The sequence below is a fragment of the Lepidochelys olivacea genome (genome assembly GCF_965140295.1).
Source record: "Lepidochelys olivacea isolate rLepOli2 genome assembly, chromosome: 1".
Taxonomy (NCBI): domain Eukaryota; kingdom Metazoa; phylum Chordata; order Testudines; family Cheloniidae; genus Lepidochelys; species Lepidochelys olivacea.
In genome coordinates, this window is record NC_140411.1 from 17,904,660 (window position 1) to 17,930,682 (window position 26,023).

The window sequence follows — 26,023 nt, forward strand, 5'->3', positions numbered from 1 at the left end:
CTACCTGCCTAAAATACACTCTGTAGTTTCAAATGCATACATTATTCTTCCTCTTTACCAGTACTTATGTAGTGTTACTGTGTGCTGTTAAAAAGCTTTTGTGTTCTGCTCCAGAGGTAGTTGCATTTCAGTGGCAGATTTTTTTTTTTTTTTAAATTTACGATTTGCAGAACACCAACACCATGAGAACAGAAGCCCTGCTGTTAAGAATCTCAGTCTAACTAAACAAATAAGATAGTGCAATGGGTGATCAAAGGGTGAAAGTATCACAGGGCTGTGCAGAATGCTGAGTGTTTTTTTGTTTTTGTTTTTTTTTAAATAAAAACTGCTGAGTAGACAAATCTTCACAAAGAAAGTGTGTTCTAAGGAGGGACTTGAGAGAGAGACAATGAAAGCATCGCATGCAAGGTCAGGCATAGGGATTGCAAGGAAGAAGGCATGGAAACAAAAGTGGGAGAAGATTATAAAGGGCTGGATAGGCGCGTGACTTGAGAAGAGGAAAGTCAAGTGTAAGAAGACATGAGAACCAGAGCAGATTTGTGCTGAGACTTGAAAGCAAGTACAAGGAGTTTGCGTTTGATAACAAAAGCAGCCAGTAGAAGGAGAGACAGACATGGTAGGAGCAGCTGGCGAAAGCAGTGGGGTTAAAAAAGAAAATGGTAAAGGCAAAGGCCAACATTTTCAAACAAGGGTCCCTAAACAAAAGTGGCATGATTTACAGAACACTTATTTTGGTGTCCAAGTAGGCATTTAGTTACCAAGTTAGAAAGTATTAGCCAAAGTGCTCAGAAATCCTTCAGGATCAAAGATGCTATATAAAGCATCAATTATCACGTTTCAGCTGACATAACATGAATGATCAATCATTGTAGAAATATAAACAACAAAAAAAGATGTAGGACTAACTTTTCAAACATGATTAGTGATTTTAGGTGCCTTGATTTTTGGGCATCCAACTTCAGCTTTTTTGAAAGTTTAGGCCATACTCTGTATCAGCATATATCTTGACTTTTCATACGAAAAATCACAGGTAATAAATTCTAGGAGATCAAAGACAGTGGCCATGGGAAGCTCTTTCCAAAGAGAACACTTGCCTCTAAGACAGCTAGCACGGTATCGAGCTGGTCCTCTCGCAGCGTTATGTTGTTGGAGATTTTTCTCATCGTGTGTATCGACTGCAATCTTACCTCTTCAATCTCATCATTAAACATGTCTACTAGAAAATCAAGACACTTCTCTGCAAAAGAAGGTGAAGATTGAGCCAGCATACAGAGGGCCTCAACTGCAGCAATCCGAACCTCTGAAAGAAGGAAAAAAGAATCTTATTTAGGGTTATTTTTAATACTAATCAAAAGCTATATCACCTAGTGGCCAGACCTCAAGCTATGCAGGAGTAAGAATTTTGATAGGAGACCCCTAAGGAAAATTTTGAATCACCAGAGCTGTCTCTGTTAGGTATCATTCACTCCAGTTATCAGTTCTGAACAGCACAAGCTACCATTTGAAGTGACACTGGAGGCATTTTCAGGTGAGACGAAAAAAAACAAGATTATTATTAGATTATTAGAGAGCCATGGCATATTTTGCAGGAGTAGGAGTTCGATAGTTACATTCTGCCTGCCTGTACACTTCCTGCCATTTCAATTGTCGAGAGTGTTCTTCACATCCTTCCTTCACTTGCTGTGTAGTTCTCTATAAAAGTTACATTTCACCCCAGGGTAATTGTGTTTCAATAGCAGAAGTGAACCCTGCAGCAGTTCTCAAACTGTGGGTAAGGACCCCAAAGTGGGTCAGGACCCCATTTTAATGGGGTCACCAGGGCTGGCTTAAACTTGCTGGGGCCCAGGACCAAAGCCCAAGTCCGAGGGCTCAGGTTACAAGCCCCCTGCCTGGGGCTGAAGCCCTTGGGCTTTGGCCTCCCTGCCTGGGGAAATGGAGCTTTGACTTTGTCCCTCCCGCAGGGTGGTGGGATTTGGGCGGTCTCAGGCTTCGGTCCCCCTCCTGGGGTCATGAAGTAATATTTGTTGTCAGAAGGGGGTTGCGGTGCAGTGAAGTTTGAGAGCCCTTAGTTTAGAGCTATGCGATCCCTCAGAAAGGAAGAGGTACCATGGGAATGATTAATATGCATGTTATTGGAAAGACCAGAAGGGATAGCCAAGCAGCCCACATGTATTCATGCTGTAAAAAACACTGTAGGTATTTGAAGTACCTCCACATGTAATCCATTAAATGAAGGCAAAAGACTCTCTCATCCAGTTTCTGCAAGCTTTTGTGAATGGTGATCATAAAAACAACAGAACCAAATCTGGCATGTTATAAGATATTTCTATTTTTCATCCAAAAAAGTTTAGCTTGAAAACAGTGAATTAAAATTTGCAAATGTGGCATGTTAGGCTTATTGTTCTTGAACAACATGGTGTGATTCCAGATGTCTCTGATTAACTTGAAAAAATACAATCACGGTAAGACGCTGCTTATTTAGTTATAGATCCTTTCCCCTCATCCACCAACCTACTCACTCAGTTAAGGCAGCACAGATTAAAACACATTTCAGTGACTGCTCTGACAAGGCAGACTAAGATACAGATTAAAAATTAGTACAAGGGAAGGCTGCAGTGCTGGGTATAAGGTGGAACTGTAGCCAGTAGCATTTAAAGTGCAGTAATGGTCAGAGGGGTGACTGTATAAATAATTTCCACATCAGTTCACCAGATCTGTGTGTATTCCGAGCCAATCATTCTTCATTGATAGAAATGCTACCTTTGGCACTGCAGAGCGAAAATTTATGTGACAGCAAGTTGGATATTATGGTATGGAAATCCGAATTGTTTCAAGTGAAAAATCTTTATTATTAAGCCAGAAAGAATCAAGGTTATTTTTCACATCCCAGAAGGATTTTGACAGAAAACACCATGTAATTTTAATTGCAAATTGAGCAAGCCTAATACAGAAGTCATAGAGCAACAAACCAATCTTTACAATGTGATTTTACAGAGCTACTTTTTAGAGCACACCCTGTACTTTCTAATGTTGCTCCATCCACGCTGTAAATTTTAAAAGCAACAATCAGCAATTACAGCTCATAGAAATGTTCATCTTCAAGGCACTTCACTAACATTAACACTCTCAATAGCCCCATGGAGATACAAGGGGTAAGAATTATCCCTATCCACAGATGGGGAAGCTGGGGCATAGAGGTGAAGTGACCTTGGTTAGTCCCATCAACAAGATCAGTGTCATAGCCAAGTTTAGAACTCCAGGGCTTGGGTCCCAATGTTGTGCTCCAAACTACTGCTGGCCAACTCTGTTAAAACTATTTACAGTGAGAGAGGACCAACATGCTTTAAACTGTTGTAAGATGAATGTAGGTTTCCCCTTTCTCTAGACTCTAGAGAATCTGGCCATTTCCAGCAATAGCAACTAAAGTTTCCAATTTAGGATTCAATCTAGCTTATTGAAGTCAATGAAAACACATCCAGTGGGAGCTGGATCTGATCCTTGAACAGTAGAAGTAGACACTTTTCCCCACACACTTACCTAAATTAACCATTTTAAAAAATTACTGATTTCCGGGTACCCTAATACAGAATGCTTTGCCTGTCCAAAGTGCTGAGCGAACGTTAATTCAGTCTTGCAAAATCATGAATATTTACCAACCAGGAACAAAATCTACTTGCTCACCCTCACCGAGATGGTAATGAGGAAAAAAAAAAAAAAAAAAGTGACTATCTCGGTGAGGGTGAGCAAGTAGATTTTGTTCCTGGTTGGTAAATATTCATGATTTTGCAAGACTGAATTAACATTAACGATCTGTTCCAGGCAACATGAATTTTGGAAAGCTACGTTATCCAGTATGTTAGGGACTTTACATTCAGATCCTCCTTTCTTTGGTTGCCACATACAAAGTTAACACTCACCATACATTTCATCTTCCAGGCCATGAACAAAAGCCCCACAAGCTCCCGATTCAATCAAGTTCACAGCGCCTGTGTCTATTTCTTCTTTGGGTGCATCGTCTCCCCATTTTCTGCCACTTGAAAACTCCCCAGAGCTGTAGAGCTCTTTGGCTCGTTCATGTGCAGTGCGCTTCCTCTGTGAAAATAAATATTATGTATCATAAAGGCTATTAAATTTTAAAGGAACTATTGGTGCATTAACTGACTTGCTCTGGTTCCATAACAAGGTTATCGCGAAAGACTTCAACGGTGATAGGAGGAAGAGATGTAATTGCTGAGAGACATGAAAGCTACCCTCCTCTTATGTGAAAAATCACTCAATATTTTGTGCTTTGTTTTCACTGGGAAAAGAATAATATCTAACATGTTTTAATTAACATATTGTTGAACACGATTCTGTAGTTACCCCTGTTAAACTGGGGTTAAGCCCTACCACTTTAACATGACTGTGTGTCTATATTAGATAATAACTGGCATTAAATCACGTGTTAATCAAAATGTCTTCACATTTCCTAACACACTTCATTTGTCCAGTGCAGACAAAGCCTTACATTCACTTTCCATCCAACCAAGGATCTCAATACACTTTAAAAAAATTAGTGAATTTAGCCCTATCATCCTTGTGAGACACAGACGAGTTATCCCATTTTGTAGATGGAAAAATTGAGCCAAAGAGAAGAAGGATTTTGCCCAAGGTCACTATGTGAATCAACTACAAAATCACGATAAAAAAAAACAAACAAGAGTCCCAATTCTAAGCATTAAGTCATTTGAAATGACTGCCAAGCAGATCCTGTATTATAGCATGTTCCCAAAACTGGAACACAATCTTTCTGTTCACAATAAATAAGAGAGAAGCTCTAAAACAAGATGGTGTCAAGATAGCATGCTAATCCCACTCTCTCCTCAATGAAACCTGAACAGCTTCAGGAGTGATTTATTACAAGAACACAAAAGCTAATGAAGCAGTTTAGCCTTCGTTTTCTGTTAGATTAAAGTCAACCTGTCACGATCAATCAACTCTCAATTGCCCTGAGGCATGGAAAAGATAAAGAAATATGTTAGACATTAACATACCTGTTGTGCAATTATAGTGCTGGGGGGGGGGGGGGAGAGACAGAACGGGAGGGGACAAAATAATAAAAGACAAGGTTTATGTACCCTCAGATCTGACATCAGCTTCTTGTCAAGTGTCTGCTCCAAGAAATGGGAACTAACTTGCTGCATAGATCCCTGAAAAAAAAACAAACAAAAAAACCCACATTAGGTGAAGAACCAAGATGGTTATCAATGTAAGCCAATAGAATCTGCTGAGTGACACACCCCAGCACAGCGACCACTCATTTCTGTATTTCAAGGGGTTTATATAGTGCTCATCACTGCAGTATTTAGGAGCTTTTAAGAGTTTATGAGTGTCCGCATATAAATTCATCACAGCACCCCACTCTCTCCATATAGTTGGTCCTAGCTAGGGATCTAAAAACCTGGCCTTGAAGTTGGGGGCCATAAATGAGATTTTGGTTGTGCTGAGGAGTCCATTCCCCGCAGAGGAGAGAACAGCTGTGAATAGCTGGGAAGCAATTTTCTAATGGATCTGCATATACGCTAGCTCCACCTCTCCCCTCAAAACTGCCTTGAAATTTGGCAGAAATCAATTGATCTGGACACTGATATCATACACAGCATCAACTAGCAAATCCAGTAAACAAAAGTCAGAACATGAATGCTCTCTTCACCTCCTTTCTTCCCAAATATAGGCAAAAAAGGTAGAAGGTCACGGTATGTTGCCAAGAAGACATGAAAACAACAAGGAAACTCACCAACAGCTTAGCAGCTTGCACTCTAACAACCCATGAGCCATCACTGACCATATGACATATTTTTCCAAATGCATCATCAACTAAGCGAATTTCTTCATTGGAAGAAGGAATTGGGACAATGCTGAATAAGACAGAGGCGCACAACGTAAGTCACTGTGCTGAGACTTTGTATAAAACGTGTTCTCCTTCGTGGCAAAGGCCAATGAAATAAACAGTGCTGAGCTACTGCTATAACTCATAAAGCATCTTAGGAACAAACAAACAAAAACATCATCTCGTCCAACATGTCCACTTTTGGCTTCGGCTACAGGCATTTAATATACACAGCCTTTCAAACCACAAGGTTTAAGACAAAAACCTTCAGAACTAGCATGCTTATTCCTATCCTGTATAACTTGTTGAATCAGTCTGCATACAGCACATACCTCTCAGGATACAGCTGACTGAGGACCCAGATCAACTGAACGGCAGCACTGCGTACCTGTTCATAATCATCTGAGAGCAATTTGCAAGCCTGAAATGAAGGTTTCCAAATATTAATCTTAAACCCCTGCACCAGGTTTACATTTAAGCTTCCATTAAACTCTCTTATATGATAAAGTACAGATTCTATACCAGATAGGTGAGATTATGAATCAAAATGTATTTGGTTCTCTCAACCTAGTCCTACCAGACCTTTGTCCATTAGACAAACCCAGTGCAGTACTTATCAGATTGGTTAGCCCTGCTCAGGTGAGCTCTAGGACTGGCTGAACTACACAGAGACATGAAGAATGTTGCATAGCACCTTTCCTCGCTACAACTGACTATGATCCATATTATTCTCATTTTCATAGGCCTTGATCCTGAAACCTTATCCATGAAGGTAGACCCCATCCTCATGGGAACATCAATGAGACTATTTAATTCTATTCAGGTTCTTATGCTGCGCTCATCACCACAGTATGAGCACCTTCCAGTAATACATTAAGCAATGCTACTACACACCTGTCACATGATGTTTGTTCACTCACCCTCTCTTCAAAAGGAGAAAGCATGTGCAGTGGAGTATCTTGTTTTGGTAGGGTTTATTTTTTTCCCCCTAATAAATATACCTGTTGCTATGAGTTTACATAATAGAAGGCAGATAAAAAAAATGCACTTTGCACTAGGAGCAGAAAGAGGAGGTGTTGTGATGGTCCTTAGCTCTTGGTGGAGCTCATTCCACAGTCTCAGACCCCAGGAGAAAGTTCTGTCTCCTGCACAGATGAGCTTTACTCTTAAAGTAGAGAGTTTCATTGTGCCAGAGGAGCATAGTTGTCAACCAGGTCTTTGTCCCAGAGCTTTAGACAGTATTTTAGATATCCTGGGCCTAGGCCATGGAATGCTTGGAAGACTCTGCATGTGTGCAAGATTCCACTTGCACAGATTAGATTGCAAGATCAGGGCCATAATTACTAAAATGCCTCACCTTTTCCCCAACCCTCTCCCTCCTCCAGTAAAAGTAAGCAAATTACATCTCCACAGCTTCACTGTCTTGAACATACTTCCTTTCCTATTGAACTACTTTGTCACAGAAACTAAAAAAGAACTTGCACAATATTTAATAAGGCATTACCTGACTGTAAATAGTCTGCTGCAATTTTAATCCTCTTTCATGTAGCTGCAGCTATAAAAGGAGGAAAAAAACAAACAGATGCATCATCACATGGTTTTAAATAAGATAGTCAATTTTCATTACTATTGTCTCTACCATTTGATTACCATTGACATGAATCCCATAATAATTGCTTGCTACAGTAGTTGATTCTCTGCTACATTCAACCATTTCATGGCCTCTGCTGAATTAGATATTCTCATCTTATTATAATAAATAATTATCTAGACTTTGGTATAAAGTTTGTCTCCATCATACTTGGTTTTTACATTAGTGCTACCAATAACACCACCTTTCTCCAGTCTTCTGAAGAGTTGTGCTTCACAACATGAATTCTCAATAAAATCTTGTCCTAAAACATTCTCAACTACTGATCCAGCAAAGCTGTAGACCCTTCTCTAGCAACTACAGACAGTTTCTACACAGAATAATGTAGCTCCATATGAGTTTCCGAAGTATAAATAGTAAGACAGAATTATATATGTTCCCTATACATGGGAAGACTATCCGGTAGGCTATCATCTGAAAGAAAAGCATTTATCTTTTCTAGACAGACCTCTGCAGACTACAATTTACAAATGAAGAAAAAATATTAAAACAGTAGCAAAGTAGTCATGGGCAAGGTTTTTTGGTGCCTCCAAAGAATGCTTTCTGGTTTCAAACTACAGAACGATGGAGGCTTTTGTGTTGTGATAGTATATTGTCCTGGCAATAAGAGTCTAGGTTTGGACATTCAATTTAACCATAAAAAGTCACATGAACACGTTTAAAAAAAATATCTGTAAAGAGAGTCATTAAAATACAACAGAAGTGGATGGAAAGAGCAGAGGGAGATCCCAACCAGACCCTACTGAAATCCTGTATTAAATGCTGCCTCTTTTTCAGAAGTTTAACGAGCGTTAATTTGAATACCCTCCATCCCAACATGGAAATGGGTTTACCTTACTAGCAGTTGCTGAACACCCAATTAACATGATTACTGAGCCCTGCAGACATGCTATTTTTAAGCATAAACTTTCTCTTGGATTTTTCCAGTTACTGAAGTATTTCTTCTTCCTTCAGCAACTTCCTGATGGATACAGTCCTATCTTAGCTAGTTAGCTGCAGTCCTAACACGAGGGTCCTGATCAATAAAGTGGTCCCCTATTATCTTCTGGACATCTTCCCAACAAGCATTAGTTGGAGTTGTCAGTATTGACCATAACGAAAGCTAAAGCAAGGAAAGCATATTTATTGCTAATTGGAATGTGCCTGATTTTGTTATATATACACACACCAAAAAATCTGAAGTCACTAAAATGATAAACTTCCAAAATATATATTTATCCTCTATTAATCTATTGTACAAGAATCTGGATATTCCCCTCACACTTTTTCAAGGCCAATTTAATTGAAACTTGGGTAACTTTCATTTTGGTAAATGTGAAAATTACTTAATAAATCACCTTCCTGACTGAGTTTTTCTCGCTCAATTTACAACCACTTACAAGTCTTCTTGAGTGACTCCTAATACATTTAAGAGTGCAGCAGCACTTACCATAGCTTTTATAGCTGCAGTCCTAACACGAGGGTCCTGATCAATAAAGTGGTCCCCTATTATCTTCTGGACATCTTTGGTAGCCAGGCTTTCAGCTTCTTTTGTGGCACCTTTTTCCACAGATCCAAGATAACCAATCAGTTGGAGGCACTTGTTTCTGACACCATGGGAGGAGTCCGTCAGATACTGCGTAATGGGATAGAATAAGAAAAGTTTTTCTTGGTATTTTATCCTTTCAAGCTGCAGACTGTTTCACATGAGATGAAGCCTCCCAAAAGTTTGTGTTTTGTTTTAAAGTTACAACAGTTTTCAGGGATATAGTCCAATAGTAGCTTTCCTTCAAATATTTGATGCTTACTTTATTCTATATATTATCAATCCTACAGAACAATAATTTCATGAAGAAGTTTAATCAGAAATTTTACACACACATACATTACAGTTCTCTCCATAGAAAACAGCTTTTTCAGCAAAGAATTAAAATAAGCTTTCTCATGGGGCATAATTTTCAAAAACAGTTGCAGATGTAATGTAGGCAAAATACTGCACAGCCTAAGCAGCATACACAAAATGAGTAACTGCTCATGCAGCAAGGATATTTGGCACTTACAACCATCCTCCCCATTTTGCAATTAAGAATAAAAGTATCCAAGTTGGAATTCAAGAGTTCCAAGTTCCCAGTCTTGTGCTCATACCAAAACTGCCTCAGAGTTTATATGACTTAAAAGATACCCTTAAATTTAGTAATCCTACCAAGGATTCCTATCCTGCAATAGATTGACACTGAAATCTCCTATTGATTTGGTACACACACAGAAAAACAGTTGTGGATACAGCTTGCCTCTTACTACAATTTGTAGAAAGAAAATCCTCCTCTACAGATATATTTTCAAGTGGTGAGTAAAATTAGGTAGCATTTCACCAATCAATGAATTACCAATCTTCTGTATCAATGAAACACACACTATTAAATCCCTCCCAAAAAAACATTTTAAAGATCTTTTAATATAATACAATTTCTTCTTATATATTCTCCAATCCTCTACTAAAGTGTTAGAGGAGATCATAAACCAAGGAAAAGCAGAATACTTTAAAATTAAATTTAAAGAAGGGGAGTGACTCACTGACTCAGATAATTTTTTCATTAAAATACCAAAAAAAAATAGGTAATTATGGATAATTTATTAACTCACATGGCGATTCATTCTGTGATTTTTATTCAACGCGGCTACTCCATGAACAGAATGTACTTTCGTTACCAACATAATTGTAACAAATTGAGAATGGGCAAAAGACTTATTGGTCAAATCAAGCATTAGAGTCAGTATATTTTCTCCCTTTAACAACAAGATTACCTTAGCTATAAACAGACAGTTTTCTTGAGACTAGATGGGTGTGGTAATATTGTTTATTGGACCAACTTCTGCTGGTGAAAGAGACAAGCTTTCAAGCTTCCACAGAGCTCTTTATTTCTTTTAATAGGGCTCTTATGTGAGACATAAGTACTGAGGGAAGAGTTAGCAGGTGTGGAAGTCAGATAACATTAATTGCACAAGCTTCAAAAATAATACCCCCTAAATGCTGCAAACTAATGTCAGCTAACATTATCTATGAACTCTGAGCTTCATTTCCTTTGCTTTTTAAATATAAAAGGCAACTGTGGTCTACTGGATTGAGGACAAGCCTACAAATTAGGGAATCTGGATTTACATAGAACTATTGGGATGCTAGGTGAATTGCAGACAGGTAGAAAGACAATATCCATATCCAAATTTAAGATCGTTCTATTCACCTGGCTTCTCCATGCACCAGTAATGCCATCAGGAAAACAGGAACAACTTTTAACACGGCTGCTACTCTGAAACCATTTGTAAATCTGTACATGAACAGGGTTACGTAAGTGGAAAGTATGAAAACTGATATGAATACGATTTTAACAAGTAGGTCATAGCTGCTATTTTGAGGCTGCAAGAGTCTCATTGATTCAGATTTAGAGGGTTTCAGTATACTGGACACTTTTTGTTATGTAGATTTTTTGCATTGATGTTATCAGAATTTTTATGATTGGCATATTTAAAATTTAGAGTGAAACTCTCCTCCCAGATATGTGCAGGCAACTGCCTTTGATTTCAACACAAGCTACACGAGTATCTGGGAGCAGAATTTGGCCTCTAAAGCATATTTACTTCATCAATAAGACTATATTACCTTGCAGGCTACGTCTAGCAGTCTCATTCTGACAGCTGGGTTCTCTGTGAGTTTCGTCCCAATCACCAACAGGGTATCCAGCAGTTGAGCAAGAACTTGGTGGGACTCTGTTAAACAAAACAGTGAAAGGTTTCATATCTCTTTACTAATTTCGTGAGCCTACAGAGATCTCACTGTCTACGTTGCAAGTAAACTGATAAACCACTGTGCGTATTACATAAATGATGTTCTCATGGGATGGAATTTCCAAAAGTGCCTAAGTCCCACTAATTGTCAATTGAACTTATGCTTCTAAATCCCACTGGTGACCTGCATCCCCACCTCCCACGAAATGTTTTTTACATAAAGTGCTTGGAGGGATGAAATTCTTTTAAAATTAAAACAGACTTTATTACAGCAAGAAATGGGGGATAGTTTGTCCTTCACCCTCTTATGAAAACAGTGCTCGTGGAATGATGTTTTTGTGCAAATTAAAAATAAACTTCTGCCATTATCCTGCAGCTGGGGTGAGGAAAGATTCCATTACAGTGTTCCACTTGCAAACAAGGCTGTCCCCCAACACAGAGCAGTTAAGAAACAATGTCTCTGCCTCTGTGATTTTACAGCAGGAACACACACTCTGTACCGTCTGCTGTTCTACAATGACATTATATAACAGTGATGCTGAAAGATTTTTTTGCCTTGAGAATGTCATGATAGGATTTTACAATGGTCATAAAAATAGAGAATACAGTGGGGGGGAGGAAACAATGTTCCCTCTGAGCAATAATCCCCAATCTTATACTTAGGCTGTTTGTGTTCACATAGGAGTCTTGCCACAGTCCTTAGATCACTGGTCACCAACTCGTCGATGGCAACTGACTGGTTGATCCTGGAGCCTCTGCCAGTCGATCGCAATCTCCGGGGCCGACGGTGCAGCAGGGCTCAGGCAAGCTCCCTGCCTGCCTGCCGTGGCCCCACTCCGCTCCCAGAAGCAGCTGGCTGCTGGCACATCTCTGCGGCCCCTGGGAGGAGGGGAGTCAGGGAGCTCTGTGTGCTGCCCCAGCCCCCAGCACCGCCCCTGCAGCTCCCATTGGCTGGAAACCAGCCAATGGGAGCTCCGGGGGTGGTGCTTACAGGCGCAGGCAACGCGAGGAGACCCCCTGCCCCCATCCCACCCAGAGCCGACAGAGACGTGCCAGCAGCCAGCCACTTCTGGGAGCGGCATGGGGCCATGGCAGGCAGGCAGCCTGCTTGAGCCCTGCTGCGCTGCTGACCGGGAGCTGCCTGTGGCAAGCGCCTCCCAGCCAGAACCTGCACCTCGCAACCCCTCTTATACCCCAACCCACAGCCCCCTCCTGCACCAACTCCCTCCCAGAGTCCGCACCCCTCACCCCCTCTCGCACCCCAATCCCCTGCACCAGCCTGGAGCCCCCTCCTGCACCCAAACTCCCTCCCAGAGCTTGCACCCCTCAGTCCTGCACCCCAACCTCCTGCCCCAGGCTCAACCAATACACACCCCACAGTTGAGATTGTTACATTGATTTGTGACAATCCCTGAAGGATTTTGGATCTACAAACCACAAATGAGACTAATACAAAGTACAACTCATGAAATGTCCAGTGGATTCTATGAGATTAGGTGCAGTGCGACCGTATGACCCCTGCACACAAACTCCCTCCCAGAGCTAGCACGCCTCACTCCTGCACTCCAATCCCCTGCCCCAGACTCAGCCTGGAGCCCTTTCCCACACTCCCAGCCAGAGTAGGGAATGGAGTGAGCAGGGCGGGCCTCGGGGAAGGGGGCGGGGTAGATCCTGGGTTGATTTTAAATTCAAAAAGTGATCTTGTGCGTAAAAAGGTTAGAGACCACTGCCTTAGATGTACAAAATCTGGAGGATTCTGCCTTGATTTCAAATTAGATCTGAAGTGTGACTTACTCTCATTTTGAAGTGTGTTAACTGCATCATCCATAATGCAGTCTGGAGAAAATCCTGCCGTCTTCGATAACAAACCTAGCAAGGAAGCAATCTTCAATCTCACAGAGGGATCATTCTCCTAGGGATGAAAGAAATGATGGTCTCCTCTGCTCTCTTTTCGGCTTAAAGATCATAAAATAGTGAAACACAGGCCAGGACCCACATACAGCACAAAACCATGGACACCAAGACTGCAGCCACCCCCTCACCGGCCCTAATTACTGCAGCACAGCAACGCTAAATTCGATGGCATATTGAGATTCCCGTGGTAGCTCCCAGAACATTTCAAAAGAGTTCTTTCACTGAATATGAAATAAGTAACGCACTGAAAGTATTCCCTGTTATTTTGATACTAAATTCAGATGGCTCAAATGGTTTCAGTTTTACACCGTACATTTTCAGTTTTCAGCATGCAGGAGAGTTTTCTATTGACAACACAAATGTATTGTAACAATTATTGATGAGAAAGATGGAGGATTTTAGAAAGTGAGTAGAGGGAGTTGGGAGTTCTGGCACCCAGAACGTGTCAAAAAGAAGTCTGGGGTTTAGCACAAAGGAAGCAGTTGAGCCTTTTCGCACTGGGAAGGATGTGCGTCTTGTGCGTCTGCCTACAAACAAAGGAGAAAGCTGCCTCACTGCAACCAAAGATAACGGTAAGTGTATTAGCTATGGATTTCTGCCAATTTATGCAATGGTGAAAGTTTCTGGTGATAATCATGTTGCCATCATTAGGCATCAGAATCAACATTCCATTTAAATTAGTCCACATCTCTCAGAGTTACTGATTCAGGCTGTCTGCAGCGTTAGGAAGACAACTATGTCTCAGGTCATACTTGGAAATTTTCCCTACCATAAGGGTGTAGGAGAAATCTAACTAAGGCCTAGTCTACACTGGCAACGTTAAAGCGCTGCTGTGTAACGTGGCTTGTATAGTCGCGGCAGAGCACTGGGAGAAAGTTCTCCCAGAGCTCTAAAAAAACCCCCAGCTTCATGAGGGGAGCAGCTACCAGCGCTGGAGCACTCTCTACCCTGGCGCTTTACAGTGCTGAAACTTGCTGCCCTCAGGGGGTGTTTTTTCACTCCCCTGAGCAAGAAAGTTGCAGCGCTGTAAAGTGCCAGTGTAGACAAGCCCTTAGACTGTGGGGACAAGATCTGTAAGAAATAAGGTCACATTATGTGGCCAAGCAATCATGGGGCCCTGAATATCAGAACTGCAATAATATCACACATTAATGGTGTGACATTCTATACCTTGGGGGAGTGCCCCATATTCATCATTTATATATAATTGTGATTTTTCATATAAAGCACACCATGTGAGGTATCAGGGGAAAGGTTATAATCCACTAAAAGCCATGGTTCTATCTAAATATGTGTATCATTAGGGCATATGAAGTTATGAGAATTATGTTGTATGGCTGTCACTAAAATATGCAGTGGATCTGAGAAATGCCCAGATACTAGCTCTCCAGAGACAATGACAAGGGAGGTAATCAATGCCCAGGTGGGTGCTGAACAGACATCACCAGCCATTGTCCAGCAGAAGAGTTACAATTCAATGACTCACTCACAGGAGACACTATGAACGGCAATATCCAGTAGGGTGAGAACAACTGCTTGATCTAGATGTTTCCCAGTCTAATAGGGTTGAGTTTAGATTGCGTGCTTATTAGGGCTGTCAAATGATTAAAAAAATTAATCGCAATTAATCGCACTGTTAAGCAATAATAGAATACCATTTATTTAAATATTTTTGGATATTTTCTTCCTTTTCAAATATATTGATTTCAGTTGCAACACAGAAAAAGTATACAGTGCTCACTTAATATTTATTTTTGATTACAAGTATTTGCACTGTAAAAAAAAGTAGTATTTTTCAATTCACCTAATACAAATACTGTAGTGCAATCTCTTTATCATGAAAGTTGAACTTACAAGTGTGGAATTGTGTACAAAAAAACTGCATTCAAAAATAAACCAATGTAAAATTTTAGAGCCTGCAAGTCCACTCAGTCCTACTTCTTGTTCAGCCAATCACTCAGACAAACGAGTTTGTTTACATTTGCAGGAGATAATGCTGCCCGTTTCTTGTTTACAATGTCACCTGAAAGCAAAAACAGATGTTCTTATGGCACTGTTATAGCCAGCGTTGCAAGATATTTATGTGCCAGATGCACTAAAGATTTATATTTATATGTAACTAACTCCGACTTTTGGCCTATCACTTAAAATCTATTTTTTGTAGTTAGTAAACTTGTTTAACTGTTTATCTTTACCAGTGAGTTTGCCCAAAGTGTTTGCTAAGGGTGTTTGCTCAGGTTTACAAAGGCTGGTATATATCCACTTTCCATCGATGAAGTGGTCAACCAATTAATAAATTTGCACTGCTCGCCTTGAGCAGTACAAAATGGTATACTCCTGAGGTACAAGGCTAGGAGCTGGGGTGGGGATTTGGCTGGTGCCTTTCTCAGTGTGATTCATAGAATTATAGGACTGGAAGAAGCCTTGAGAGGTTATCTAGTCCAGTCCCCCTGCACTCATGGCAGGACTAAATATTATCTAGACCATCCCTGACACGTCTTTGTCTAACCTGCTCTTAAAAATCTCCAATGCTGGAGATTCCACAACCTCCCTAAGCAATTTATTCCAGTGCTTAACCACCCTGACAGTTAGGAATTTTTTCCTAATGTCCAACCTAAATCTCCCTTGCCGCAATTTAAGCCCATTGCTTCTTGTCCTATGCTTAGAGGTTAAAACAACATTTTTTCTCCCTCCTCCTTGTAACAACCTTTTACGTATTTGAAAACGTATTTGATCATGCGTGGCTCTGGGAGCATTCATGCAATCTAGCTGAGTATGGGGCTCCACATGCAGTTGTACTGAGTAATAACAGTGTCTGGAGGGGTTTGCTGCTTGTCACTAGCAAAGCATTATGAGAGAGAGCCCAGGCTGGAGAGTTAAGGGGGCACAGCAGTCCCACGGTCCCAGGCTGCACCCTGGGGATTCCATCACAAATGGTTCACATGGTTTAATGTTCTGCCTGAAACAGTGGCCAATGTCAGAGGCATCCACTCCATAATGCAATAGGCCAATGAAGAGCAATTTCTTCATAATTCTAGCTGGAGAGCAACCTATGCCCTGAAGAATGAAGACTTAGTGCTCTTGCAATATTACTCCTCGGGGAATTCTGCGCTGTTGTGTGCATGCATAATTAATGAGCCATGCATATTTTTAATATTTTGCACTGAAAAAGGCTTCTGCCAAAATGTTGCTGTAGTTCCGCCTTTTCCCCACCAGAGGGCGCTGTGGAGAAAGAACACAGCAGCAACTCCCGGCCAGTAAGGGAAGACAAAGAGCCTGCAGAGCCTTCTTCGCAGCGCCTGTCAGGCCAGGTCAGGAGACAGGGGCTATGGGGAGACAGAGTCTCATAAAGGCTAGTGGGGGAGGCGCTAAATGGGAGTGGAGGCACAGGGCCACGGCGGGAGGGAGGTGCAGGACCACATGGTGATGCAGGAGGGGGTGAAAAGTTACATAGGGACAGAGGGTAGCAGGGCCACATGGGGATGTGGGAGTGGGTGTCTGAGTGGTGGTGGAGGAACACATGGAGACAGGAGCAGATGTGCCTGACTGAATGGGAGAGGCTAGGGGTCAGCCAGGGTCTGCATGGGGGAAGGTTCCTAACAATCCCACCTTGAGCCCCCAAAAAACTTGTTCCATACTTTTCCCACCCACACCCAACAACCTTCCAAGTTCACACCCAGCAATTTACTCCCCTCTCCCTCAGCTCCTCTGTTACCCCTGACTTCCCCAAGCCTTTGCACTGCTTTTGAGGGGTGCGGGAAATAAAGTTGTGTATTGTAGTTTAAATGAATTATTACTCCAAGTTCTATATTAATATGCCTAGTAAGGAACCTATTTGTCAAAAAATGTTTCCTGAATCTTTTTTGTTGTCATCTGTATTGTTACAGACATACTTGCTGACAGGTATTTTGAAATAAATGACCAAAAATAATTGAAACTGGTGTGATTATATTGTGTTATTTTGACAAATAAAATATGCAGAATTTTGCAGAATTTTAAAATATTGTGTGCTGAATTTTTAATTTTTTGTTGCAGAATTCTCCCAGGAGTACTATATACAGTATAACTAAACTATTTACCTGAATAACGTGAGGCACAGATTTCCACAGAATACACTATGTGCTTACACAAATTTCCAATGCCTCTGATGTTCTTATATTAAAAGAATATATTAACCTAGATTTAAATTAAATTAACTATTTCTAATAAAGGTATTTTTTTAATCCTACATGAATGAGTCTTGCAGTTTTATTTTAAACAAGTTTAAAAGATTATTGAGGTGTGTCTCTCTCTCCCACTTCTTGGCCGTGAGCAGTGGATTAGGGAAACTGACCTTAGCTTCCAGGTCTCGTCATTACCTCATGGACCAGTACAGAGGAGGAACCTCCAGCTCCCTACTCCTGGCCAAGTGGACAAGTCAGGAAAAGGCTCCAAGGATCAGCTCAGCTGCAAATGACTCTGAGTTCTTAAGGACCAAATTTTCTAAAGATTACAACTCCCATTTATGCACTTATTTAAATGACAGGATTCTCAGAAGAGCACAGCATGTTGGGCACTCAGCTCTTTGGAAAATCTGGCCAGAAAATTACAATGGAAGCTGTTGGGTCTGAACACTTTTGAAAATCTGGCCCCAATTGTGGCAGTGGAGCACTTGAAATATGAGGCTTATATGTAGATTTAACCATGTATGTTATCTTGTATTGTCTTCACAGAATTTCATCTCTGTCTTTTTGTTGTCCAATTATAATTAGATGTTGCCTTGTGGCTCCTATCAAGTTGTCAGTATGACCCTCAGTTGGACAATGCATGGGTAAGACCCCTGAAGTATGATATCCAACCCTATTCTAAAGAATGATAATTATTCTTCCCAGACATATTTTCATGCAATTGTTGCCTCTGAGAGATGAGCAAAAGAAATTCACATTATGGGAAATCTGTCCCAACGGCTTTTCTGGGACATGGCCAGGATACGTTAGGTTTCTTATGTTACGTAGTCCTTCAGTTTGTTGGAAAGTCATATTTGGAAAAGAAGTTTCCATCAAGATTTTAGTGAAGAGTAAGGAGAAAGCCACCAAATAGTCTCAATTGGCATGGCAATGCAGGAAAAGTGTAGAAATAAATCTATATGTCTTAAAAATCTTAGATTGAGTTCAATATGGGATAGACTCAAAAGATAAAATGTAAGAGAATACAGAAAAAAGCATGTTGAGATTAACCACCTAAGTATTCATGAAGCAGTTACCACCTTGGTACGATTGGTAATGTTTTTGAGGACACTGTAGGAACAAGCTAATTCTCAGCTTGTGCACATACACAAAAAGAGGGCAAGAAATAGTCTTCAACCAAGCACTTTGGAAAGGGAGTAACAGCCATTATAACAGGAAACTCCCACATAATTTGATAAAACAGGATGGGATTCACAAAATTAAATCTCAGAAGGATTGTTCTGAATTTCATACCTTGGCAGATATCAGGTTAGTTGGCTGAAAATGACCAAAGCAATTCCCCTTGTGACTTCATCAACAGGGGAAGTAATGATTACTTAAAAAGAGAACCATCATGTGGATGTTCAGAAGCAAAGTTTCAGTGTGCAGTGCAGATCTATTATTCACAATGAGGTCTGGATGTATAGAACAGACCTGGAAGAGGATTAAGTGGAGGACTATTACCTAGATGCCAAAAAAGTATACATTGTTTCATTATTCATTTATTAGTTAGCTGAGAGCTGGTGACATGGATCAAACTGACAGCCTGGAGTCTAAACTAAAATGTCCACAGACCAGGTACAGCGGGGCAACAGAGCAGCTTTACAGGCTTCCTGCACACTGCCCTGCTTGTATGACACAACCATGACCCTTAAGTAGAGTCCCGTGAACTTGCAGATATCTGCAGACCATGTTTGCGGATGGATGCGGATCCTATTTTACAGCTAAAGCCCTGCAAATCTGCAGATATCCACTTTATATCCACAGACCATGTTTGCGGATTGGATACGGATACCAATTTTGTACCCGCACAGGGCTCTACCCTTAGGGACAATCTGCAGAAACAACATACAGTGGACCCCCGTTTATCCGACCCTCTGTTATCCAACTCTCCATATTAACTGAACAACCAGCACACACAGGTCCAGAAGTAAGCAATCTCATCTGTGGCCACTAGATGGTGCTGCAGCCTCGCACCTTCCCATTCTCCGGATTATCCGAATATTGGATTATCCGATCTGGGCCCGGTCCCAATTAGATCAGATAAACAGGGTTCTGCTGTAGTTCATCCTGCATGCCAACTTGCTCCTTGGCCTGTCTGCTGAAATTGCCAACCAGAGTGCTAATTAACCACAAATCTGGGATGATGGTTTTATGGGGCTTAGATCAGTGGCTCTCAAACTTTCCAGACTACTGTACTTCTTTCAGGAGTTTGATTTGTCTTGCGTACCTCAAGTTTCACCTCACTTAAAAACCACTTGCTTACAAAATCAGACATAAAAATAAAAAAAAAGTGTCACAGCATGCTATTACTTAAAAATTGCTGACTTTCTCATTTCAAATTATTCATATAATTTAAAAAAAATCAAGTGCCGTATAAATATTGTACTTACATTTCGGTGTATAGTATATAGAGCAGTATAAACAAGTCATTGTCTGTATGAAATTGTAGTTTGTACTGACTTCACTAGTGCTTATGTAGCCAGCTGTAAAGCTAGGCAAATATCTAGATGAGTTGGTGTAACCCTGGAAGACTTCTGCGTACCCCTGGTTGAGAACCAGTGGCTTAGACCACCAACTCTTTTCACATAGGACACCGAGCAGCCCAAAGGAGCAGCAAACAGGAGAGTTTTACAAGGGAGTTCTCCAGGTGAAGGAGGAGCAACTACGCGAACCTTGGGGTGATTTTGTTGTCTGTCGTTGTGTGCATGCTTGCTTGCTTGCTGTGTGCCTGATTCATTGAAGTTTATAAGGTGGTGTGTTTGGGGGGCTCTGTGCTGAGCCTAGCTGCCTGCTAGGCCAAGCTGAGAACTTCCTAACAAGGCTCTAGCCTGCCATCCTTTCATCCCTAATCCCTTTAGGATGCCCTGACAAAGGAGTGGGGCTAACGCAGAGACCAGGGGTTTAAAAAGCCAGCTTATAAGTGACCAGAGGAGCTAGCAAACAGGAGGCTTTTGCATGGGAGTTTAGAGAGCAAGCATGGAGAGCCAAATACACCTAACAAATTCTCTAAATTTAGGCCAATAAACACTCTCCCCCCACCCAACCCTTCCAAAAAACCACACACACACAAAACCCCCCAGAAACCATACAAACAATGCAGCCAGAAGTCCAGTAACAGAGTGGGGGCCATCCAGTTTACTGCACTGAATACATCATGTATGAGTACCTGCCTTGTGGGCAGGTGGAATGCACATGCATTTGGTGCAAGCAGCTTATGGCCCTCAGATACAGAGTACAGGGTCTTGAGACCAGAGTGGCTGAACTGGAGGAGCTAAAGGAGACAAAGAGGAATCTAGACAAGACTTTCCAGGACACAATAGAGAGAGATCCCACTCCCATTCAAACAACCTCTGTGCCACTGAGGAGGAGGAGGAAAGTCTCAGGGAAGGAGATCATCAATCTAGAGCAGACAGAAACAATCCCATAGTCGGAACCTTCCTTCCAGATGATGTAATGGCATCCTCGCACACTGAAGATAGCATTCTGGGAGAGGGGACCCCTGTTATTGGGAAGCGACAGGTAATAGTAATGGGGGGGATTTGATTATCAGAAATACCGATAGTTGCGTTTGTGATGACCGAAAGAACTGCACGGTGAATTGCCTGCCAGGTGTGAAGGTTGTGGACCTCTCGAGACATAGACAGAGTGACTTATGTGCAATGCTGGGGAGGAGCCAATGGTCATGGTACATGTAGGTACCCATGGCATGGGGGAAGGGAGGTGAGATGTCCTGGAGGCCAAATTTAGGCTGCTAAGTAATAGATTAAAGTCCAGAACCTCAGTGGTAGCATTCTCTGAAATGCTTCTAGTTACACGCACAGGCCAGTTAGACAGGAAAAACTGCAGGGTCTCAATGTGTGGATGAGCTGATGGTGTTTGGAGGAAAGATTCCATTTATTAGGAATGGGGAAACTTTTGGGAAAGGAAGAACCTATACAGGAGGGATGGGCTCCACCTAAACCAAAACAGAACCAGACTGCTGGCATATAAAATTAAAGAAGTAGTAGAGTGGTTTTTAAACCAAGGGCTAGGGGAAAGTCGACAGGTGCAGAGGAAAAACACGGTTTGGACAACCACATCCATTGGGGAGGATTAAAAGGGATACTCTATAATCTTAGTAAGGAGAAGAGGATAGAAGTTGATAGAGTACAGGTAAGAACTAAAGAGAAACAGTCAAATGAAAAAGAGTTCCATTCAGTTACATCACGTGAAGGCAGACAACTAAATATTGACAGATTTTATAAGTGCTTGTATACAAACACAGGTTTCAGAGTAGCAGCCGTGTTAATCTGTATTCACAAAAAGGAAAGGAGTACTTGTGGCACCTTAGAGACTAACAAATTTATTTGAGCATATGCTTTCGTGAGCTACAGCTCACTTCATCGGATGCATTCAGTGGAAAATACAGTGGGGAGATTTATATACACAGAGAACATGGGTGTTATCATACATGTTGTAAGGAGAGTGATCACTTAAGATGAGCTAATACCAGCAGGAGAGCGGGGGGCGGGACGGGACATCTGATTTGTGTCCATTTATTCTTTTACATAGAGACTGTCCAGTTTGACCAATGTACATGGCAGAGGGGCATTGCTGGCACATGATGGCATATATCACATTGGTAGATGTGCAGGTGAACGAGCCTCTGATAGTGTGGCTGGTGTGATTAGGTAAAAGAATAAATGGACACAAATCAGATGTCAAGAATTATAACATTCAGAAACCAGTCAGAGAACTCTTCAATCTCTCTGGTTACTTGATTACAGACCTAAAAGTTTCAATATTACAACAAAAAGACTTCAAAAACGGACTCCAACGAGAGACTGCTGAATTGGAATTAATTTGCAAATAGAGACTGAGAGTGGATTGGTCATTACACAAAGTAAAACTTTCCTCATGTTTATTCCCCCGGCCTCCCCACTGTTCCTCAGACGTTCTTGTCAACTGCTGGAAATGGCCCACCTTGATTGTCACTAAAAAAGGTTTTCTCCCCGCCCCGCCCCGCTCTCCTGCTGGTAACAGCTCACCTTACCTGATCACTCTCCTTACAGTGTGTAGGATAACACCCATCGTTTCATGTTCTCTGTGTATATAAATCTCCCCACTGTATTTTCCACTGAATGCGTCCGATGAAGTGAGCTGTAGCTCACGAAAACTTAGGCTCAAATAAATTTGTTAGTCTCTAAAGTGCCACAAGTACTCCTTTTCTTTATACCAACACAAGAAGTTTAAATACTACGGTGTGTGTGAGAACTTGAGTGCCTGGTACTAAATGACAGGTTTCAGAGTAACAGCCGTGTTAGTCTGTATTCGCAAAAAGAAAAGGAGTACTTGTAGCACCTTAGAGACTAACCAATTTATTTGAGCATAAGCTTTCGTGAGCTACAGCTCAGCTCTCGAAAGCTTATGCTCAAATAAATTGGTTAGTCTCTAGGGTGCTACAAGTACTCCTTTTCTTTTTGGTACTAAATGAGGATATTGATATAATAGGCATCATAGAAACTTGGTGGATTGACGAGAATCAATGGGACACAGTAGTACCAAGGGTGCTCTAAAGTTCATCCACCTCCCTATACTTCAGATCCCAAGCAGCAACTTCAAAGCACTATCTATACAGTTATTTTATTAGCAGGAGCCCGGCTAACCCAAGTCTGTCAACCCAGCCTGGGGAAGTTCGCTCCAAAACCCTGTGTCCTCTTGGGGACTCCACATGCTATCTTCAAATGCCTGAGCCACACATCCCTCCAACAAGAGCCATGTCAGGAAATATAACCGTACAAATGGGCTTCCACTTCCTGCTGCTTCGCGTGTCATGCAGGTTGCTCCCCAGACCCTATTTCCCTACCTTGTAGTAATGCTCCAGCAAGATCCTGACAACTCCTTCCACGCTTTCCGCCTCCACTGGTTTCCTGGCAAACTGAAGCAGATACTGCAGAGCCTCTGCCGGCGAAGTGGCCTTACACAGATCTACGTGGAGCGCCGCCGATTTACTGGGCTTGGTCAGCCGCAGCTTCTTGGCGGAGATCTCTTCGTGCTGCTGCTGCGGAGCCATGACACGGCGTGAGGCGGGACGCCAGAACAGCGGGGAGCCGCCGGGTCTGTGCGGCTAACCCCAGCCCCCGCCGCCCTTTGCCAGTAGGGCCCACCGCTTGGAGGGGTCCCTTGGGCCCTCCCGGGGGGACCCCCTCACACACACCCACACCCCGAAGGGGTCCCCGGCGGGGCTGGCAGCTGCCCGGCTCCCCTGTGCGGCCCTCCCAGCAAGAGGGGCTCCAGGGGAGCAGTAGCCACCTGCGGGCCCTGAGGCCTCTCCCGGATCCAGGGTTGGGACCGGGAGGCCCTTCAGTGCTAGGCCTCAGGCTTCCAGCGGGCTTTCCTGCAACCCCAGGCCGCCCAGGAGTCGCCCTGCTCGGGCAGGGGCCCGGCCCCCTCCCCCGGGGAGTCCCCCTTCCATGCTCCAGACTTCGCCCTTTACCTGGACGACCTTAGTGAACTCCTCATACACCCGCTTCTTCAGGTGCGCCGCCATGCTGAGCCCCGCCACCCCCGCCGCCGTTCGCCTTCAGCAGGGCGTGAGCCGCCGCAGCCACCGTACCGTGCCGTGCCCTCCTTCTCCTTCCCCCTCACCCGGAAACGAAACCATAGAGATGCTGAAGACGACGGGGAAGGGAAACTGTCCTTCCTAGACACCTGGAGGTCTCCTCTCTATGGCCAGGGACTCTCAGGCTGGGGAGAGCTCCTCCAGTGGCCTTGGTGGGTGCATCTGAAGAAGTGGGTTTTTCACCCAAGAAAGCTTGTGCCCAAATAAATCTGTTAGTCCTTAAGGTGCCGCCAGACTCCTCGGGGTTACAGTGGCCTTAAGTCAGTGGGGCAGGTTCAGGCCAGCACAAGGAGGCGGTGCCCTGAGCTGGCCCCACCCCGGGGGCTGCCCTTCACTGGGAGTGCCTGGAGCTAGGAAAGCCACCCTGCTAGTGGGAGGGTGCACAGTCCCTGGGCTAAAGCACTGGGCCGGGAGCCAGGAGAGCCGGGTGCCAGTCCCAGCGCGGCCACGTGCGGCTCACACGCGCGGCTGGATGCGACTCGGAAGCGTGAGCCCCAGGAAAAACAAAGCGACCCCAGCAGGGCTGAATCAGCAGGGGCCGGGGAAGTGGTGACTCCAGCTCAGCGAAGGGAATCATACCAAGCCACCCTTCAATTTCTAAACTAGTAGTTCTCACACTTTTTTTTTCCCGCGGACCACTTGAAAATTGCTGAGGGTCTCGGCAGACCACTTAATGATCTTTCCAAATGTTTGTACCGTGAGATAACTATTGTAAAGTGCTTTCGATAAAAGCACTGTATTAAAAATAATTAACTTTTTTCTTCTACAAGTAAAAGCACAAAACTCATATTTTAATATCAGTAGTCTTATCTTTCTAATGTGATGGATGTGCCCTCTCCCCCCTGCCATTGCAGCCCCCGAGCTGGGGCTAGGAAGGAGGGCTGTCTCTTCCCAGCAGCCACAGCCCTGGAGCTGGGGAAAGTCATCTCTTTCTCTGGCTGCCACAGCCCTGCACATCCCAAATTCCCCCCACCCTGTCTTCTCACCCCACTGCCCTGTCCCACCTACTCCCTATTCCCCCCAAGGCCACCATCTTACCTTACCTGTGCATCTTTTTCAGGGTCCAAGCATCTAGTTAGTGGAACCCCGCCTGCTCGGCTCCACTAGTTAGGTGGGTGACCATTCTTTCATGTGCAGCCTCCCAGGCACACACCTTAGAGGGAACTATCCACGGACCACCTGAATGGAGCTCACAGACCACTGGTGGTGGTCCATGGACCACAGTTTGAGAACCTCTATTCTAGACTATTCGGTACATCAGTTTTGATAAGTGGCTTCCGTGGGCCCCTGTAGTGCAGATCAGGATCCCATGCCAGATTCTCAGCTGGGGCAAATCAGTAGCACTTAGGATTGGGGGGGGGGGGAAATAGCTCAATGGTTAGAGCATTGGTATGCTAAACCCAGGGTTGTGAGTTCAATTCTTGAGGGGGCCATTTAGGGATCTGGGGCAAAAATAAGGGACAGTACTTGGTCCTGCTGTAAAGGCAGGGGATTGGACACAATGACCTTCAAGATTCCTTCCAGCTCTATGAGATAAAAAAAAAAATCTAACTTCACATTCACATTTTTAATTTTCTGAAAGATTTTTTTTTTAATTCATTGGGTCTTTTGTTACCACACAAATAGATTTCTATATCTACCCCTTTTAATGTATTGGGTGCTGTGTATGTGTCAGTAACAAATTTATTCCCTTGATGGTCCCAGAGGGGCCCGAATTGTTATTTCCTTCCAGACATTTCCTCAGCCTGTTGCCTTAGTGGCGTGACCACATAAAGCACTGTCCCCAAACTTTTGAGGAAAGGAGTGGGGCTGTGACTCGGGGGGGGGGGGCAGGGAAAGAGGTAAGAGGGCTGAGGCTGGGGCTGCAGTTGGCGGTGAGTCTGGGGCCAGGGAAGAAGCCATGGCCAGGGACCAAGGCTGGGAGTGGGAGCGGGGCCAGGAGCAGAGCTGCAGCAGGGCGACATTCAGGCCATGTGCAGAGCCGTGCCGAGGCTGGGGACAGGGTCAGGCACGGGGTT

General features: G+C 43.1%; 1 protein-coding gene across 4 annotated transcripts in view; it reads right to left on the reverse strand.

The window, feature by feature from the left end:
• Positions 1 to 24,672, reverse strand: part of INTS4 (integrator complex subunit 4) — a 60,272-nt gene extending 35,600 nt beyond the window's left edge. The window contains exons 1-11 of one of the 4 annotated variants that reach the window (XM_084619992.1): positions 23,880 to 24,672; positions 23,250 to 23,441; positions 13,077 to 13,194; positions 11,158 to 11,264; positions 8,950 to 9,135; positions 7,374 to 7,424; positions 6,202 to 6,290; positions 5,777 to 5,897; positions 5,118 to 5,189; positions 3,918 to 4,092; positions 1,095 to 1,300 (exon numbers count right to left, since the gene is read on the reverse strand). In XM_084619992.1, coding sequence (XP_084476118.1) covers positions 1,095 to 1,300; positions 3,918 to 4,092; positions 5,118 to 5,189; positions 5,777 to 5,897; positions 6,202 to 6,290; positions 7,374 to 7,424; positions 8,950 to 9,135; positions 11,158 to 11,264; positions 13,077 to 13,194; positions 23,250 to 23,441; positions 23,880 to 23,933 — 1,371 coding nt within the window. In that variant the 5' untranslated portion in view covers positions 23,934 to 24,672. Of the gene's footprint in view, positions 1 to 1,094; positions 1,301 to 3,917; positions 4,093 to 5,117; positions 5,190 to 5,776; positions 5,898 to 6,201; positions 6,291 to 7,373; positions 7,425 to 8,949; positions 9,136 to 11,157; positions 11,265 to 11,941; positions 12,065 to 13,076; positions 13,195 to 23,249; positions 23,445 to 23,879 lie in introns of those variants that run through there. The other 3 variants (XM_084619991.1, XM_084619990.1, XM_084619993.1) reach the window with 3 other exon arrangements.
• Positions 24,673 to 26,023: the final 1,351 nt, after the last annotated feature.